At 41.1% G+C, this 17,434-nt stretch overlaps 1 protein-coding gene across 2 annotated transcripts in view; it reads left to right on the plus strand.

The window, feature by feature from the left end:
• Positions 1–17,434, plus strand: part of PTPRN2 (protein tyrosine phosphatase receptor type N2) — a 1,057,407-nt gene that overhangs the window by 251,349 nt on the left and 788,624 nt on the right. Inside the window, exon 1 of one of the 2 annotated variants that reach the window (XM_073334547.2) lies at positions 16,741–16,792. The exons of the other annotated variant lie outside the window; for it this stretch is intronic. Within the exon in view, the coding sequence (XP_073190648.1) occupies positions 16,771–16,792 (22 nt within the window). The 5' untranslated portion in view covers positions 16,741–16,770. Of the gene's footprint in view, positions 1–16,740; positions 16,793–17,434 lie in introns of those variants that run through there. 2 annotated transcript variants of the gene reach the window in all.

Here is a 17,434-nt window from a genome sequence, read left to right on the forward strand (position 1 = left end):
GGTTGGAACAGAGGTTGCAGACAGAAATCTAGAGCATGCCAAGCTGGAAGTTGTTTTCTGAGTTAGTGAGCTAACTGCCCAGGGGCCAAGGAAGAATAGACAGGTTATCTCAGAGTATACTGTGAAACCATTCAAAGTGGTAGAGGTGTAGTGAAATACTAAGAACCATTGGATGTGCCCCAAGAAGATCTAGTGCCTCGCGTGTATGAGAGGCTCAAGTGTGATTGGACTCTCACATCCAGGCTATGCTAAGCCAGGTTCCCAGACCCACGTGAAGTCTGCTGTGAAGATGTACTCTTAATTGGAAAATCAGGTGAATTAGACCGATTGAAAGAGGGATTTAGAGTCTGCATAGAATATGGGTATGGCTGAATCAGGTTATGTAAAATAAAAATTAACTCAGACCAAACTGCAAACATAATAAGGTTTGATTCCTCTGCCTCCTAGACATGCTCCCCCCCTCCCCCCACATTTCCCTTAATATTTGTGCTTTCTGGTTTTACATTAGATCGGAAGCAGTAGTACCATAAATACCACCCCAAGGTTATTCCTATTATGAGCCATGGGGAAAACTGGAGCTCTACTGGAAATCTTATGACATTTGATCTCATAACAGGTTTCCATCCCAATATCCAGACTAGAAATGTTTAAAAGAACCAAACAGAATAGACCCTCCAGACCTTTTGAGGTTTTGCCATTGCCACTGAATAACCCTATATGTGGTGGTGGTGATGGGGGTGGGGGTTGGGTAGGGGAGAAGGGAAAGGTAGATTCTGCCCATTTTCTACCACTCTGCTCATTACACTGTAAATAGATGGTAAAAAAAATAATTCTCCCTTGGAAAGACTATTCTGCGTGTCTGTTATGTACGTTACAATTTTACTTGTCAATAAAAATTTAAATGTAAATCCTACTTCCACATTTCAGCAGCTCCTAACAGTTTCAGTATCCTGTTCTTGAAACTCAACTAAAGGACTTGCTGTGAATTAGCTCACACTCTCCCTGCATCTCATTTTGTATTGTGTATTCTTCCTTTGATCTGATCTCTGAGGCCTGTTTTACTGAGTGTATATTTAATAAGTAAAGGATGTGTATTTCATAATTCAGATCAAAGTTGTGACCAGTCACATTTACTTGGTATCTTTAAGTCAAGAAAGTTTCACAGTTTTTGATGTTTTCCATTCTTCAGCAGCCAGAGGATTAATGGATGTGCCAAGGTACAAAGAAGGTATTAGAGAGAGATTTATAACTTACATTTTCAAAGCTTAGAGCAGAGGTTATTGAATGTTTTCATTAACAGGATGAAGTAAAAATTAACTGATTAATTTATTGAGTGTTCTTCTCCAGCCATTTAGTTTCAAGTTTATATTTTGAAGATAACATGTTATATATTGTACAAGTAGCAAGGAGATTGGTATATTATTTGTGATTTAGTTGGTCTGAAAAAAAATGCCATGCCAGTCTTTGTGCACTAAACAAGAATGAGAATAGATTCAAGGAACATATCTTTAAATTATACCAGATCTATGTAAGAACATTTAGGCCACGTCTACACTATCTGCCAGATCGGCAGGTAGTGATAGATCCCCGATGGCTCTGCTGTCAACTCTGGAACTCCACCAGGGCGAGAGGCAGAAGTGGAGCCGACGGGGGAGCGGTGGCCATCGATCCTGCGCTGCGAGGACGTGAAGTAAATGATTCTAAGTCCATCTAAGATACGTCGACTTCAGCTACACTATTCTCGTAGCTGAAGCTGCGTATCTTAGATCGATCCCCCACCCAGTGTAGACGATGAAGTTCCAACCGAAATTAATTTGATCTCCTGCGATCATCAGTAATATTTACATGAACATGTGTAAGTTGGGATGGGTTTTGTCTTAGAGCCATGGTGGCTATAGAGATCAACCAACCATGTTTCAAAATAAAACCTTCAAGGCTGATGTGAATGGTGATTTTGATGTGAATAGGATGTACAATAAATCACCTTACTGAGTTTGCCATCTCAGTTTGACCATCATGTACTTACCCCAAGATGTTTGAACTGAATGAACTCTAGTTTGGTCTCTTGCAGCAGAGAAAATGAGAGAGAAAATGAACGTATCATTACTGAGCCTCTTTCACTGATATTGAAGTATATGACAGATATTTCTTCAATTATTCCTTTTTTTGGGTTGGGAAGATGGCTAGCTTTTATGATGAATAGACTGAGCTCTAAAATGGCAACATTCTGAGATTTCCCTATATGCTCTGACTATTCTATTTCTGTTGTTCAAACACTGGTTCTGCTTTGCACATGGAGCTCTCAGTAGAATGGAAGCCATCTTCTTTCTTGAATTTCACCAGTGAGAGAAACACTTAAAATTTATACAGAAAAGAAACTAAAGTAGACATAGTAGACTGTTTGGGAGCCATATTGGGGCCTTGTGTTTTAAGACATAAGTAATAACAGCCAAATAAAAATATTGTATGAAGTATTATGAGGAAAAAGGAAAAAGATATGGAAGTTTATAAATGTCTGGTTACATTGGTATGCCTGCTTAGGCTTGCTTTAAACTCATTAGGTGAAATCTCGTTCTATTGAAGTCAATGGCAAAACTTTCTTTGACATCAGGAGGGTCAGAATATCACCTAGCTATGTATTATATGGGGCTATCATGGGGTCCACTTACCAGTAGGGCGCCTTCTCCTGGTTGCTCTGGGGATTAGATTTTTGCAGTTCTGACACCCCCTTCTGTGGGTTCCACTCTCTGTGTTCTCTCTCTTCCTCTGTGATAGGGGTGCTCCTTTGTGACTCAGCCCTCCAGCTAGGTCTCTATAGTCCTCCCCTTATGGTATCCAAGTCCCTCTATACAAATGGCGGTCTACCCTTCACTACCCTGACTGTGCCACTCCTGCAGAACTACTCTGGGTTCCAGTCTAATAACCCTATCTCTAGCTACTGTGGCCTGCTCACTCCCAGACCATGCTGCTCTTCCCCTGGACTCCTTCCTACATCTTAGCTCTACCTTTTGGTGCCTCCAACCTGGGTTTAACAGCCCAAACTCCCTCCTCCCAGGGAGTAACTGCAGGCTACTTGGCACTGTAGCCCCAAACACACCTCCCTTTTCCTGGGGAATGACTGCAGACTACTTCCCGTGCAGCCCCTTTCTGATGCCAACTTCCTATCTTCATACCAGCTCTGCCCATTCCTTCTCAGCTGGGGCTCCACCTCCAATCAGTTTTTCCATTCCTGGCTCTCCCTCAGGTGCAGCCTTTCAAGTTAATTGACCTGCTGCTCATCTGCATGAACTCTTTCAAGGCTGGTATGGGGTGGGCACCCCATCACAGGTGCTAAGGACTGTTGATGCAGCAAGGTGGGGAACATCAGGGAGCCAGTTACAGTGCCCTGATTTTCTGACTCAGTCCTGGTGGAGGTTCAAGAAGCCAGTTTGGCAACTCTCTCCTCACTCCTCCTGTCCATTAATTTGGAGGCTGTAGGGATGGTGGCATAGGAACTGACCACTCTGACTCTGAGCCCATAGGGGATACCCTACACCAACATGGGAATGGTCTGTGGTTTCTGCTTCCTGTATGCTGTCTGAGCAGTGCAAAGGGAGCAGAACAAGGCAGATCCCAGGTACTTTAGGAACTCAAGTTTCAGAGTAGCAGCCGTGTTAGTCTGTATCCACAAACAGAAAAGGAGTACTTGTGGCACCTTAGAGACTAACCAATTTATTTGAGCATAAGCTTTCATGAGCTACAGCTCACTTCATCGGAATGCATTCCAGGAAAATGTCTTGCAAAACCCTCCAGAATTTTTCTACTGATATTAGAGTTCTGATTTGGGCATTAGGACATTCAGAATATTATGTGAGGCCACATTTGTTCTCTGTCTAGTCATACAAATTTAAACAGCTTCTTACCCTTTAGAATGATGTCAGAATGATATTGGTTTGATAACTTATAGAAATGATTTGGTGCATGAGTATAAAGAAGAGATGGATGAGGGTAAGTGGAATAAAGGGAGTAAATTGCAGATATCTGCTGATCTGTTTGGTAATCCCAATTTTCAAAGAAAAAAACTGGAGATCTATGATCCTGATTCATGAAAGCAATTGAGCATGTAGTAAGTTCGTTCCTATTTGGGACAGCACTTGAACTTTAAGCGTCTGCTTAAGTCCCATTTATACTGCTTACTGAATAGGTAGTTATTTCATATTTCTTATGAAATTAATATTTTAATTCTGTTTATTCAGTATATACCCCAGGTCTTATTTACCATACACCAAACCCTGAATACAGAGTTATTAATATCCTCATGGCTTTTCTTTAGTGCTGACCATCATCGTGTTTGTGATTCACAGGTATTAATGAATTAATCTTCACAACTCGTCTGTGAGCTATTTTTGTATTTCACAGATTGGGAATTGAGGCACAGAGAGATTAAGGTCAAATAGTCAAAAATGAATATGTGGAAGCTCTGATTTTCAGAGGCTTTTACAACTTCAACCATAGTTGTCTAACCCTTTGCCAGCAAGATCACAAGGTTACTGAAAAGATGTGCCAATAGGTGATGTTATGGAAAATTAGACTGCAATAGACTATAATATATTGTTCAAGACCACAAGACACCCGATTGGAATATCTTTGGTCCTGCTTTGAGCAGGGGATGGGACTGGATGGCCTCCTAAGATCTCTTCCAACCCTGATCTTCTATGATTCTATGATCTTTGAATGTCTGTTCTGACCGCAGGATATGTGCTGTGCGTATATGCTAATGAGAAGAGGAGGAGCTACAACAACCTATGAAAAATGGGGGGCCCAATATTCATAGAGCGTGAAGTACAGATAAGGAAAAGAGGGTTGACACCTTCATGAATATGCAGGAAGTATTAGGTGTATTCAGAACTACAATATAAAAGAGGGTTTCCTGGTTGGGTAAAAGTGGGAAGACTACCCTATGAGAAACTCCAGCAGGAATCATCCCTCTAGCAATGATCATCTATTGAGATGTGAGTATTACTACAGTTATAATTATTGCATTGTTTTTTGTAGGCTTTCTATGTGCATGGATAATTGTAACTTTACTTATTGCTAGGGCTGTCAAGCAATTAAAATATTAATCGTGATTAATCGCACAGTTAATAATAGAATACCATTTATTTAAATATTTTTGATGTTTTTCTACATTTTCTAATATATCGATTTCAATTACAACACAGAATACAAAGTCTACAGTGCTCACTTTACATTTATTTTTATTACAAATATTTGCACTGTTAAAAACAAAATAAATTGTATTTCTCAGTTCACCTAATACAAATTCTATAGCGCAATCTCTTTATTATGAAAGTTGAATTTACAAATGTAGAATTATGTACAAAAAATATCTGCATTAAAAATAAAACAATGTAAAATTTTAGAGCCTACAAGTCCAATCAGTCCTACTTCTTATTCAGCCAATTGCTCAGACAAACAAGTTTGGTTACAATTTGCAGGAGATAATGCTGCCCGCTTCTTGTTTACAATGTCACCTCAAAGTGAGAACAGGCATTCACATGGCACTGTTGTAGCCGGTTTTGCAAGATATTTATGTGCCAGATACGCTAAAGATTCATATGTCCCTTCATGCTTCAACCACCATTCCAGAGGACATGCGTCCATGCTGATGACGGGTTCTGCTCGATAACGACCCACAGCGGTGTGGACTGATGAACATTCATTTTCATCATCTGAGTCAGATGCCACCAGCAGAAGGTTGATTTTCCTTTTGGTAGTTCAGGTTCTGTAATTTCCGCATCAAAGTGTCGCTCTTCGAAGACTTCTGAAAGCATGCTCCACACCTCGTCCCTTTGAGATTTTGGATGGCACTTCAGATTCTTAAGCCTTGGGTTGAGTGCTGTAGCTATTTTTAGAAATCTCACATTGGTACCTTCTTTGCATTTTGTCAAATCTGCTGTGAAAGTGTTCTTAAAAAGAACATGTGCTGGGTCATCATCCAAGAGTGCTATAACATGAAATATATGGCAGAATGCAGGTAAAACAGATCAGAAGACATACAATTCTCCCCACAAGGAGTTCAGTCACAAATTTAATTAATGCATTATTTTTGTAATGAGCATCATCAGCATGGAAGCATGTCCTCTGGAATGGTGGCCAAAGCATGAAGGGGCATATGAATGTTTAGCATATCTGGCACGTAACTACCTGGCAACACCAGCTACAAAAGGGCCATGTGAATGCCTGTTCTCACTTTCAGATGACATTGTAAACATGAAGCAGGCAGCATTATCTCCTGCAAATGTAACCAAACTTGTTTGTCTGAGCAATTGGCTGAACAAGAAGTAGGACTGAGTGGACTTGTAGGCTCTAAAGCAGGGGTGGGCAAACAATGGCCCACGGGCCACATCTGGCCCGCGGGACCATCCTGCCCGGCTCCTGAGCTCCTGGCCGGGGAGGTGAGTCCCCAGCCCCTCCCTCGCTGTCCCTCCTCTCCTGTGGTTGTGCCGCCGCGCGGGTAGCGCGGCTTGTGCCTGCCCACCTCCAAGTCTTTCAAATAAGCCTGTTCTGCTGCTCTGAGCAGCCTGGTAAGGGTAAGGGGACAGGCAGAAAGTCCCAGGGGGCAGTCAGGGGACAGGGGGCGGTTGGATGGGGCGGAGGTTTGGTGAGGGTGGTTAGGAGACAGGGAGCAGGGAGGGTTGGATGGGGGTGGGATCCTGGGGGGCAGTTAGGGACGGGGGGTTCTGGAAGGGGGTGGTCAGGGGACAAGGAGTGGGGGAGGGATGGATGGGTTGGAGGTCCCAGGGGGCCTGTCAGGGGGCAGGGGTGTGGATAGGAGTTGGGATAGTCAGGGGACAGGGAGCAGCAGGGGTTGGATAGGGTGTGGGGTCCTGTGGAGGCGGTCAGGGGACAAGGAGAAGGGGGGTTGGATGGGTCAGGGGTTCTGAAGGGGGCAGTCAGGGGTGAGAAGTGGGAGGGGGCGGATAGGGGGCGGGGCCAGACAGTTTGGGGAGGCACAGCCTTCCCTACCCAGCCCTCAATACTGTTTCGCAACCCTGATGTGGTCCTCGGGCCAAAAAGTTTGCCCACCCCTGCTCTAAAGTTTTAGAGTGTTTTGTTTTTGAGTGCAGTTATGTAAAAAAAAAAATTCGACATTTGTAAGTTACACTTTTACGATCGAGATTGCACTACAGTACTTGTATGAGGTGAATTGAAAAATACTATTTCTTTTGTTTATCAGTTTTACAGTGAAATATTTGTAATAAAATAATATAAAGTGAGCACAGTACACTTTGTATTCTGTGTTGTAATATAAATCAATATATTTGAAAATGTAGAAAAACCCCAAATATATTTAATAAATTTCAATTGGTATTCTATTGTTTAACAGTGTGATTAATCATGATTAATTTTTTTGAGTTAATTGCGTGAGTTAACTGCCATTAATCAACAATCTTACCTATTGCTTTAATAAAACTTGTAGTATAGATACGACTCTTTGTTTTTGTAATTGTGTCTGTGATCATTATCCTTGGACTGGTTTCAGAGTAACAGCCGTGTTAGGCTGTATTTGCAAAAAGAAAAGGAGTACTTGTGGCACCTTAGAGACTAACCAATTTATTTGAGCATAAGCTTTCGTGAGCTACAGCTCACTTCATCGGATGCATGCTGTGGAAACTGTAGCAGACTTTATATATACACAGAGACTTTGGACTTTGTGTGTTTCTAGCATTACAGTAGAGAGAGAATGTTTTGGGGGTAGCGGCAGGCCAAGGCCAGGCCCACAGGGGGCGTGTCACTGAGCCACGCCCTGCCCTCAGCTCTGCTCTGGCCCCACTCCCACCCATGGCCCTGGCCCCGCATGTGGCCCCATCCTGAGCATTGGTGCAGCTCCATACCTGCCAGGGGCACAGCTGCTGGCCCTCACTGCAGCCTGGCTGCAATTCCACTCTCGGCCCCGCCCCCAGCCTTGGCCCTTGGCTGTGGCTTCGGTCTCACCCCCAGTCTTGGCCCCAGGCCATGGCTATGGCCCTGCTCCCAGACTCACCCACAACTGCGTCCCCAGTCTCGACCTCCTTACTCCTGTCCATGCTCCCACCCACCCCCAAGCTGCGGCCCTCCTCCCAACCCTGGTTCTGCAGGGGAGGGGGGTGGGGGCACGGTGCGGACAGGGATAAGGGATGGGGGTAGAGGCATGCAACCCTCAAAAGTTTGGGGACCACTGCATTAGAGTCTCCAAATTTCAGAAAAGCACCAGAGGCAATTTCACTCTGTTGAGCTGTAGCAACCAGAACCGAACCCATGGTGGTGTGATACAACCTCACTAAATGTACCTTAAATAAAATAAAAGGCTAGAGTATCTTAGTTAATGGGAGTGATCTCTTTTAAATTCAGGGTGGGACACATATTATAGAGTTAGGTTGAAGAGACTGAGACCAATATGTGGGAGATGTTGCCTGTGCAAGCTCCAAAGAGGTGAGAACTTGATTTAATTAGCTCCTTTCCAGAAAACAAACTTCACTCTTGATGGTATAATATTAGTACTTATTAGGGAACTGGATGTCTCACATTAGTGCTAATGAGATACATAGCCTATTACCTGTAGGCCAGCAGTCTGAATCTAGCCCAATTCAACATTGATTAAAAATTGTTCCAATCTAATAGATCTTTGGTGATCTCAATAATGGTAGGTCTCAGTCCCAGCTCCCAAATCAAAATCTCACCACCACAGTTTGCACTCATTGGCAGATTCAGCAGATGCTGAGAACTTCATGGGCCATGGAGACTGAACTACACCCCCCTGTGATCATTGGAGGAAGTCCCTCCAACTCTAAAAGTTCAGGGTTGAGGCAGATTGACCAGGTGTGTGTTGGAGGATTGGCTTCTGCAGCCTTGTTGGATAAACCAGGTCTTCATTCATTAGAACTGCATGAGCAGTAAATCCACACAATTTTTTTAAAGCTGGCATTTATGGTTGCATGCAAATTAATTGCAGATATGCAAATTGGTTCATGGCATAATTTGCCACACATGGCACAAAACCTCTATTTGTATCAAAGAGATACAGAGACTGAAAAGAAATCCAATGAGTTCAGAGGAAATAAAACTGCCTTTGACAGACACCAAGTCATAAGGAAAGATAGCGATGTTTTGCTGTTTTATATAAATCGTTGGCATATTCTATATACCTAAGCTGCCATGTCTCAATATAAATGACATCAGTGTCTGTTTTTACACGTATGTGCTTTTCAATAGATGACATATCCCAGAATTTAAACTATTAAAGGAAGTATTATTGGAAGGTTTGTATTCTGCGTGCATATTTGAAAACTGAATTCTGCCCTTGGGGAACTGACAATGCTACTAGTCAAAGGAGAAGCTATTAAAAAAATTGAAGATCCTAACATGAGCAATCAAGAGATGTTTTTGTTTTGTTTTTTCCTCTCATTTTCAAAGGGTTGAAAAAGAGCTGATACTGAGGTGGTGATAATGGCACAACACACTGGAAAGAGAGGATCTGAGACAGAGCAAGTAAACTTAGCTCTGTGCTCTCTAGCTATTTCTGCAGTCTCGCTTGTGGCTATGGTAATAACAGGGTTTTTTGTTAATATTGTTATTACTGTTTTCATTGTTGTTACAGGCAGTGAGCTAGCTTTTGCTAGTTTTGCATATATTTAAAATATCTCTAGCGTGCCCTGAAATAGTTTTTCCACAAGACATCTAATTGGCATTATTTTTAAGTTCAGCACTCTGTAATCTGTCTAGGTTTTTGTCTGAACGCTTCCCAAGTATTTACGGACTTATCTTCACAATGTCCCTATTAGGTAGGTTATGACCATCAAGGGGTGAAATTGAGTATACCACTAGCAAGCTGGGAATTTCCCCTTTTCATTGGAACAAAGTTCCCAGTTTCAGACCTGTTGAGCCATAAGATCTTGAACCCAAAACTTCATCATTTGTCTAAGACTGATTATGTTCCATTTTATGCCTTAGGCAAGTGTAATTTTGCAGTTAGATATCCCATTTGTGGGCTGGTTCTTTTTGTAATAAAATCTGGTGTCTGTTTGTAGATACTCAGAGATCTGCAATGTTAGAAATAATCCAGGCAAATATGCATGTTGGGTAGGGTGCCCAAAGATATATGTGACAAATGCACTTTGACAGGGCTCTCAGCATCACATGTGGGGTGTGTGCGTGTGTGCAGGTATTATTTATTATCTGGGGCCCATAACTGCTACATGTCTCACAAACAGAATTAGGCAAAAAGTCAATCAAGGGCCCTGATCCTTCATTCAGATCCACTTGTGCAAATCTTTGTGGCATCTCATTGGCTTCAACAGGGCTCCCGTAAGCTCACAGGTCCAGCAGCACAGGCCCCAAACCTATAATCAGATCTAAGTAGACAAGACAGAAAATATGGGGAAGCAATATGCATTAAAGCAGGGGTTCCCAAACTTGGTTCATGGCTTGTTCGGGGTAAGCCCCTGGCGGGCCGGGAGATGCTTTGTATACCTGAGCGTCAGCAGGTACGGCTGCTTGCAGCTCCCAGTGGCCGCGGTTTGCTGTTCCCGGCCAATGGGAGCTGCGGGAAGTGGTGGCCTGGCCCACGCTGCTTCCCGCAGCCCCCATTGGTCGGGAACAGTGAACCGCGGCCATTGGGAGCTGCGAGCGGCTGTACCTGCTGCTGCTCATATAAACAAAGCATCTCGCGGCCCGCCAGGGGCTTACCCTGAACAAGCCGCGAACCAAGTTTGGGAACTCCTGCATTAAAGCAAACTGCAGTTGTGCCCATTTTAAGCATACCACATACTTGTCCTATTTTTTAAAAATAGAAATCTCCTTCCTTTATCTATGGGTCCTGCTGGCCCGCCCTCCCATGTTAAATAAGCCCTCCTTCCACACTTCTCACCAAACCCTATAGATTAGATCTCTGTGAATAAACAAACAACCAGTCAGATGGTGCCCATTTTATTCCAAATGTCCAGAGATGGAAACATGGCTCTTGGTGCAGGGACAAAAGCCCTTATTACAGGTCCTGCCCTGAAGCCTGTGTGAACTCCCCTGCTTTTTTCTCCTTCCCATGAAAGGGATCATGATGGGGAAACTGTGCTGTTGGGTCTGCTTGGGCAGGGAGCAGTGATCCTCATGACTGCTTGTGTCCACAGAGTCTCTGGTAGCTCCTGGTGCATAATGCAGGTGTGTAGAAATTAGGTGATCCCAAATAAGTGTTGTTAAAACCTTTATACCACTCCTTTCTGTAATCTGTTGAGTGTAGGTCTCACATTATACAAAACTTGTTTAAGGAATGTTTTTCGTAGAGAGCCTTAACATTTTTGGAGGCTATTTCTTAAATTCATTCCACTTGTAAAGCTATGTGACTTAGTTACCTTGCAACCTACAATCCCGGACTCGGAACCATAAAAACCTCCAAAAAAGATCTATAATAACTTTTCTGCCATTACAAATGTGACAACTTTAAGAACTAACATCTATCTTGTGAGCCTCCAAGATCTAGAAGTAAGTATCTCCCCTTTTGAATAGTATAAATTTCCAGTTTCTAGATTAGTAGGCCCACTGGTGAACAGACTTTAAAGTCATGCCATTTTTATGTATAGAAAAGCAGTCACTGGTGTGGGACTGATTCTTTCCAAACGGATGCTGCTAAAATGCTTATGCCATACTACATCAAGGTGTAGGTAGCTATTGCCCTTATCACAGTGGAATGTAGGTATTATATTTCTGTCTGAAATATACATTACTGTGTGTATGTGTTTTTATATACAATATGTATGTATATCAATACACATAAGAATATATATAATATTAAAATATTGCACCTACAAACTATTCTGACAGATACATTGGGAGTGTTTAGATAGATTTATTATTGCACTTGAATATAAATACTTGACTGTAAAATATCAGGGCATTGTAGGAAAGATTTAATGAATGAAGGGATCAAACAAATGCGAGAGGAGAGTGGCGGAGATATTCTCGCTACATTGATAAAATTGCAGTTAGAGAAGTCTGGAATTGAAATATCCAGCCAGTACTCACTCTCACCTCTTGATGAATGCCAAGCAACAATGACCTTCTGGCAGATCAGGTGCTAGGAGCCCAGAGTTATCACCTGAAAAGAACTTGTGGTTTTGAATGACCATTAGCTCATTAGCATTACTGCTAGGGGAAGCCAGAGGGAAAATAGGACCATTGGAAGGAAAAGGAGATAAAGGAAAGTAACAAAGGGAAAATGAAAATACTTGCATCCTAGGGTGCTGTGGATTGTTTCTTTGGTTACCGCTCTCCATCATCTCGATAGGCCAGACCATCCATCATCAGGATATGTGGAGTTGAGGTGTGTGGGGAGGGTGTAAGAAACTGGGCATGGGACTTCCATAGTTATTGTGAAGAGTCTAGTCCTAATGCTGGTGTAAGACTAGTGCCAGTAATGCTGCCTACCCAAAGGAAGCACTGGCCAATGAAACCAGAATTCTCTAGGTGATCTTCCTACAGAATAACCTCTCCTCAGCCTCACCTCTCTGACCAGTGTCTTAAAGTCACAACCTGGTCCTGTGTGTTATGGGAACTATGTGAGCAGCATGCATAGAAGTAGATTCTCTGATTCATATAGAGTTTTAAGTTAATTAGCAAATTAGTGTTGGTTTTGCAGTTGTCACTGAGTGCATGATCCAGAAACTTGTATTCATGTGAATCATTCTTGAATATGCAAGTCATCCCATTGACTTGAGTGAAACAACTTAGACGAGTAAAGGCTGCAAGAATACAAGCCCTTTGCCAGTAGTTGGCAGATATTGGAAAAGTATTCCACCGGTGGTTAGCTTGGGAAGGGAGATTAAAGTAATCCATATCCCACAGACTACACATTTGAAACGTCTACTCTTTCCCAAACTCACTCTCTATCAGCTGTCATTGGGGAAAGCAAAGTAAAGCAGCATGTCATTGAGTCTCTACCAGTGACATACCTGTGAATTAGAGTAGGATCTTCCTCCCCAATCCTCAGAGTTGATCACTCCAGGATCTTGTCTCCCGTTAGTGGCCCGGTGCCCCCATTGGGAGATCTGTATGTATGCTATTAAGCTGTAAAATGTGTTAATAACACCCTTCTACTTTTTGATCCTAAAAGAGACTGGCAGACTCTGACTGGAATACTTAAAAGTGCCGTTGTCCTGTTGGAGGAGATGGAAGCATATAGGGGCTGATTTCTTTAGAGATAGGACTCCTGCATTTCAATATCTGCCAAACCAGCCAACTAATTCTTCTTCTGCACCAGCATCCCAGTGGGAGAATTGTCTTCTCAAACTTTTAGAATTACTTTTCTCTCTTTCAACATCATAGATACAATGCTGCCTGTCTCAGAGACAGAGGCAAACTTAAATAGCTGTAGATATATAAAGGAACAAAAGTATATGAACCTTTTGAAGCATGGAAACCACTTTAAATAATTTAGAAATCTTCCTTATCATTCCACTGTTTTCCTTGTCAGTTTAGATGTGCAGATTCAGTTACTCAATTCTCTAGATAAAGGTTAGGTGAATGCAACGGACTGTAATTTTGTGCTTATTGGTAGTTGGTAACTCATAGTCTCATCTTTTCTCTGTTTGAAAGTAACCCAACATTTTCGAACCCTTTAAGATCTCCTTGAGTTACCAAGAGTCCCTAACATAAAGTTTGTGTATTTTCTTAATGTATTTCTTATTATGGTAGATTGCTGTCTGCAAAGGACTTTATAAATATATGTCACACATTTTACAATTTCAGGCAGATCCCTCAGTTCCCACAAATCACTTAGGTAGAAGATGCACTATAATACTTAAAACTAGTGCTCTGCCTTTTAGTGAACCAAATGAACTTGCCGTGGAAAAACATTTGCAAGTATCTGGCATTTACGTGGAGGTCTAGAGACAACAACCCCCTTATTACTTACTATATATTGTATTGGTTTTCATGGAAAAGAGAAGTAGTTTTTAAAAAAAATAAAAATCAGAATGCTTGGATTGGAGTGGAGAGGAAAAGCCGTTACTGTCTGATGCTGTTTTTTTTTCTTTGCATTGGCTCTCAAATTACGGGGTTGATTTGATGAAAAATTGCAAGAGGCTGCTCATTTCTGACTGACCCTGCTGCCTAACAAGATAGACCCTCAACATAATTGGGTTGATACTGATTTGATTGCACCAAAAATTGTGTTTTAAAATAAAAGTCTGATTTTAAACCTGCTGAACTTGTCCTTAGGTTTCTCCTTTTGTGTCTGGGTATGGCAGGCTCACTCCATGATAGGTGACTCAATCTTGTGCACTACAAATCAGAAGCACAATTCAGTGGACAAAGGTTGAAGTTTGAGCTTTGTTTTGCTTTAGTCAGCTTTTGTACATCTGTTTAAAGGAAAAATACCATTCTGCCAATATCCAGGTCCTCGTAATCCCCTGTGCCCTTAACCAGTATGACAGCGGAACTACTAGTTCCACTGATATTACAATCCCCTTGCCTACCACAAAGACACAAATTGGTGGATAATTTTAATGACATAAACTTTGGAGTGTGCGTGTGGAGAGTTTGCTTGGGTCATAGCAGTGAAGGCAGTCTCCTCCACCCCTTCACTGTACTACATGATGAAAAGGTGACCAGAGTGTATGTTGGGCCAGATCGGGAAGCCAAAACTTGTGCAGTGCCAGCAACATAGACCCAAAATGTGTGGGGAAGGGCAGGACCAGAAAATCTGTGAGATGTGCTAATTTGGCAGCACTTCAAAGCAGCTTCTTGGCTGCTCCCATGGAACACAGACACTACATTAAAGGTGCTTCCCATAAGTTGCTGTGCTCTTGCTCAGCGGCTCATGTGAGTGCAGTGGATTGCAATTTGCAACCACCTATATGAGGTGAAAATATGATCAGAGACCCTGCTGCTCAGGCTCCAGATATCCTATTCCCAAAAGTTCTCAGTTACCTGGCAGAACCCCCCCTTGTGTGGATAACAAATGCATTGTATCAGAGAATGTTACAGCCAATTTTGTATGGGGGTGAGGGTAGTTTATGCCTGGAGAGTTGATTGCAGTTATAAACACACAAAACACTTATATTAGCCACCACTGCTCCTTATCTGAGGCCTCGTGTACTAAATTTCAGCATAGCAGCAATTTTGATGCTGATTGCAACGTACATAAAGCTTCCACCAATCCTGCAAATAAGTTTCAATTGCTTGTTTATTAGCACAAGTACAGTAAGTATCACCAGGTGTGATAGACTCCTCTCTTTTATAAGAGAGTAAATTTACATGGCTGAAAAAGAGAGTTTACAGTGGATAAAACACTGACATACTATACCCCCTTAACTACAGTGGTTCCAAGCATGCACTGCTATAACATATAATTACATTGCATTGTGTAAGTGGAACACCAACTATGGTTGCGAGACGCATGTCTTTCATCTTTTGATGTATAATGACACTCAAAATATTCTCTAGTACTCAGCTGATAAACAGCTTCAAGAATTGGGGTCTATAGAGTTGCTTGTTTGATTTTAAATTTGTAAGATTGGCACATGATCTCTTTTGAATACACTGTTCTGATGCGATCCATTTATCTAATGTAATTAACAGTACATGCTGAATGTACAATTAAGCTTGAAACTGTCAATGTCAGGCTGTTAAAAAAGGGTTGATAAAAATGAGAAGAGGAACTGCTGTTTTGTAATAAGCATCTGTGTTGCTTTTAAATCAAGAAGAAAAAAATCTGGATTTCAATATATTGCTGTCTTCGTTGCCAGTATAATTCAATAAATATGTTAATTAGCTGATCTAAACAGCAAATGGAGTTGAGACTTTTTTGTGTCATTTATTTTTGTCAATTCTGTTTTTCAGAGGATTTCCTCTTTTGTTTACATTGGACTTTGAGCTTGCTTCTAGTAACAGAAAATGTTATTAAACTGTAATACAGAGGCAACTTTTTGTCTTTTTTTTTTTAAAAAGGGTTTTTATATATTTTTGTGTATGTTATACACAAAGAAATACTGTTATACTTCAAGAAATATCAAATTGGCAAAGAACAAATTTCTGTCTCTACCACTATCCCCTCTCCTACTGTAGGAGATTCTTCATAGGAAAGCATGTAAAAATCTTACAAAAACAAAAAAAATACAGTAACAAGCAAAGTACAGTATACCTGAGAATTTCAGAGGGGAGAGTTCTTCCTGACCATATCTATATTTGTATGAAACTTGATTTATAGCTCTTGTGTTTTTAATACTAATTAAGATAACTGCATATGCTATCTGAATCAATTTCTTTCTTAAAAGCAATTTGCCTCAATACTTGGTTTTTTTAAGTGTATTCTTGTTTTTTCTACTAGGGGCTGTACTATTTTCTAACTGGTAAAGGCATAACTCAAATTTTAAAATATCCCCAAACACTGCAGCATAGGAAAAAACATAAAAATAATGCTAGCAACATTAATAATTATCAAGATCATGGTTCTAGATATGAGAAATCTTAGCTATGGTAAGTGCTTGGTATGATGAGATACCTACTTGTGGGTGTGCAGAATTGGCAAACTGCTTTATCTGTCTTGACTTGCCTCAGATGCAGTATTCTGAAAATGATTGAGTGGTGATTAGCATGCTATTGCTGAGTGAATAGGTCCAAACTCCTCTATTGTGAAGCATAATATACTTTCCAGTGCATCTGCTTTATTAGCTTTTTATTTTTGCATTTGTTGTCTGGTGACATACTTCTCCTGTTTCTCCAGGCCTCCTCCGTCTTTCTCCTTCCTTATTCTTTCTAATGATTCTTCTAAATTATAGGGGTGAGTTGATGAAATATAATATAATCACCACACTATGTATTATTTTTCCTTGTGCACTGCTAATTGCTGCTACTCAATTTATTTATTATTGAAACATATTTGTAATTAATTTTCTGGAAACAAAAAATTTCATAATAGAGAAGCAGGCAAACAGAATGTACATTGTTTGCAGAATTAATGTGTTTCACTAGAAGTTACAATTGATAAGTGTAGCTGTAGGTTTACAAAGTGCATTGCATCTGGCAGTTGGAAGTTTTGAAGAGAGGCCACCAGACTGTCAGTTGACAGCTGTAATGTTTTAGTTCCTGCAGTCTGTGTGTAGTGTTTCTTTGAACCCAAATGCTGCACTATCCATTACACCTCGCTTAATTTTTGTCAGTGATACCAATTAGTTTTGAATGGAAATATTTCTTAAATCCTTCAAATATCTTCTCTTGTTAGTATCCATTATTATAAGTACTATATGTTTAAGTATATTAGAACAAATTCTGATCTCAGTTACCCTGGTATAACGTAGGCTTCCATGGTCTGTCTGTATGCAAAGTTGACACATGAATGTACACAGTATAAATAATTATTTAATATTTATCTGTAACATATGTCAAAATATTTCTGTTATCAATAGAAAAAATGAAAACAGAA

Source organism: Lepidochelys kempii, chromosome 2, assembly GCF_965140285.1.
Source record: "Lepidochelys kempii isolate rLepKem1 chromosome 2, rLepKem1.hap1, whole genome shotgun sequence".
Classification (NCBI taxonomy): domain Eukaryota; kingdom Metazoa; phylum Chordata; order Testudines; family Cheloniidae; genus Lepidochelys; species Lepidochelys kempii.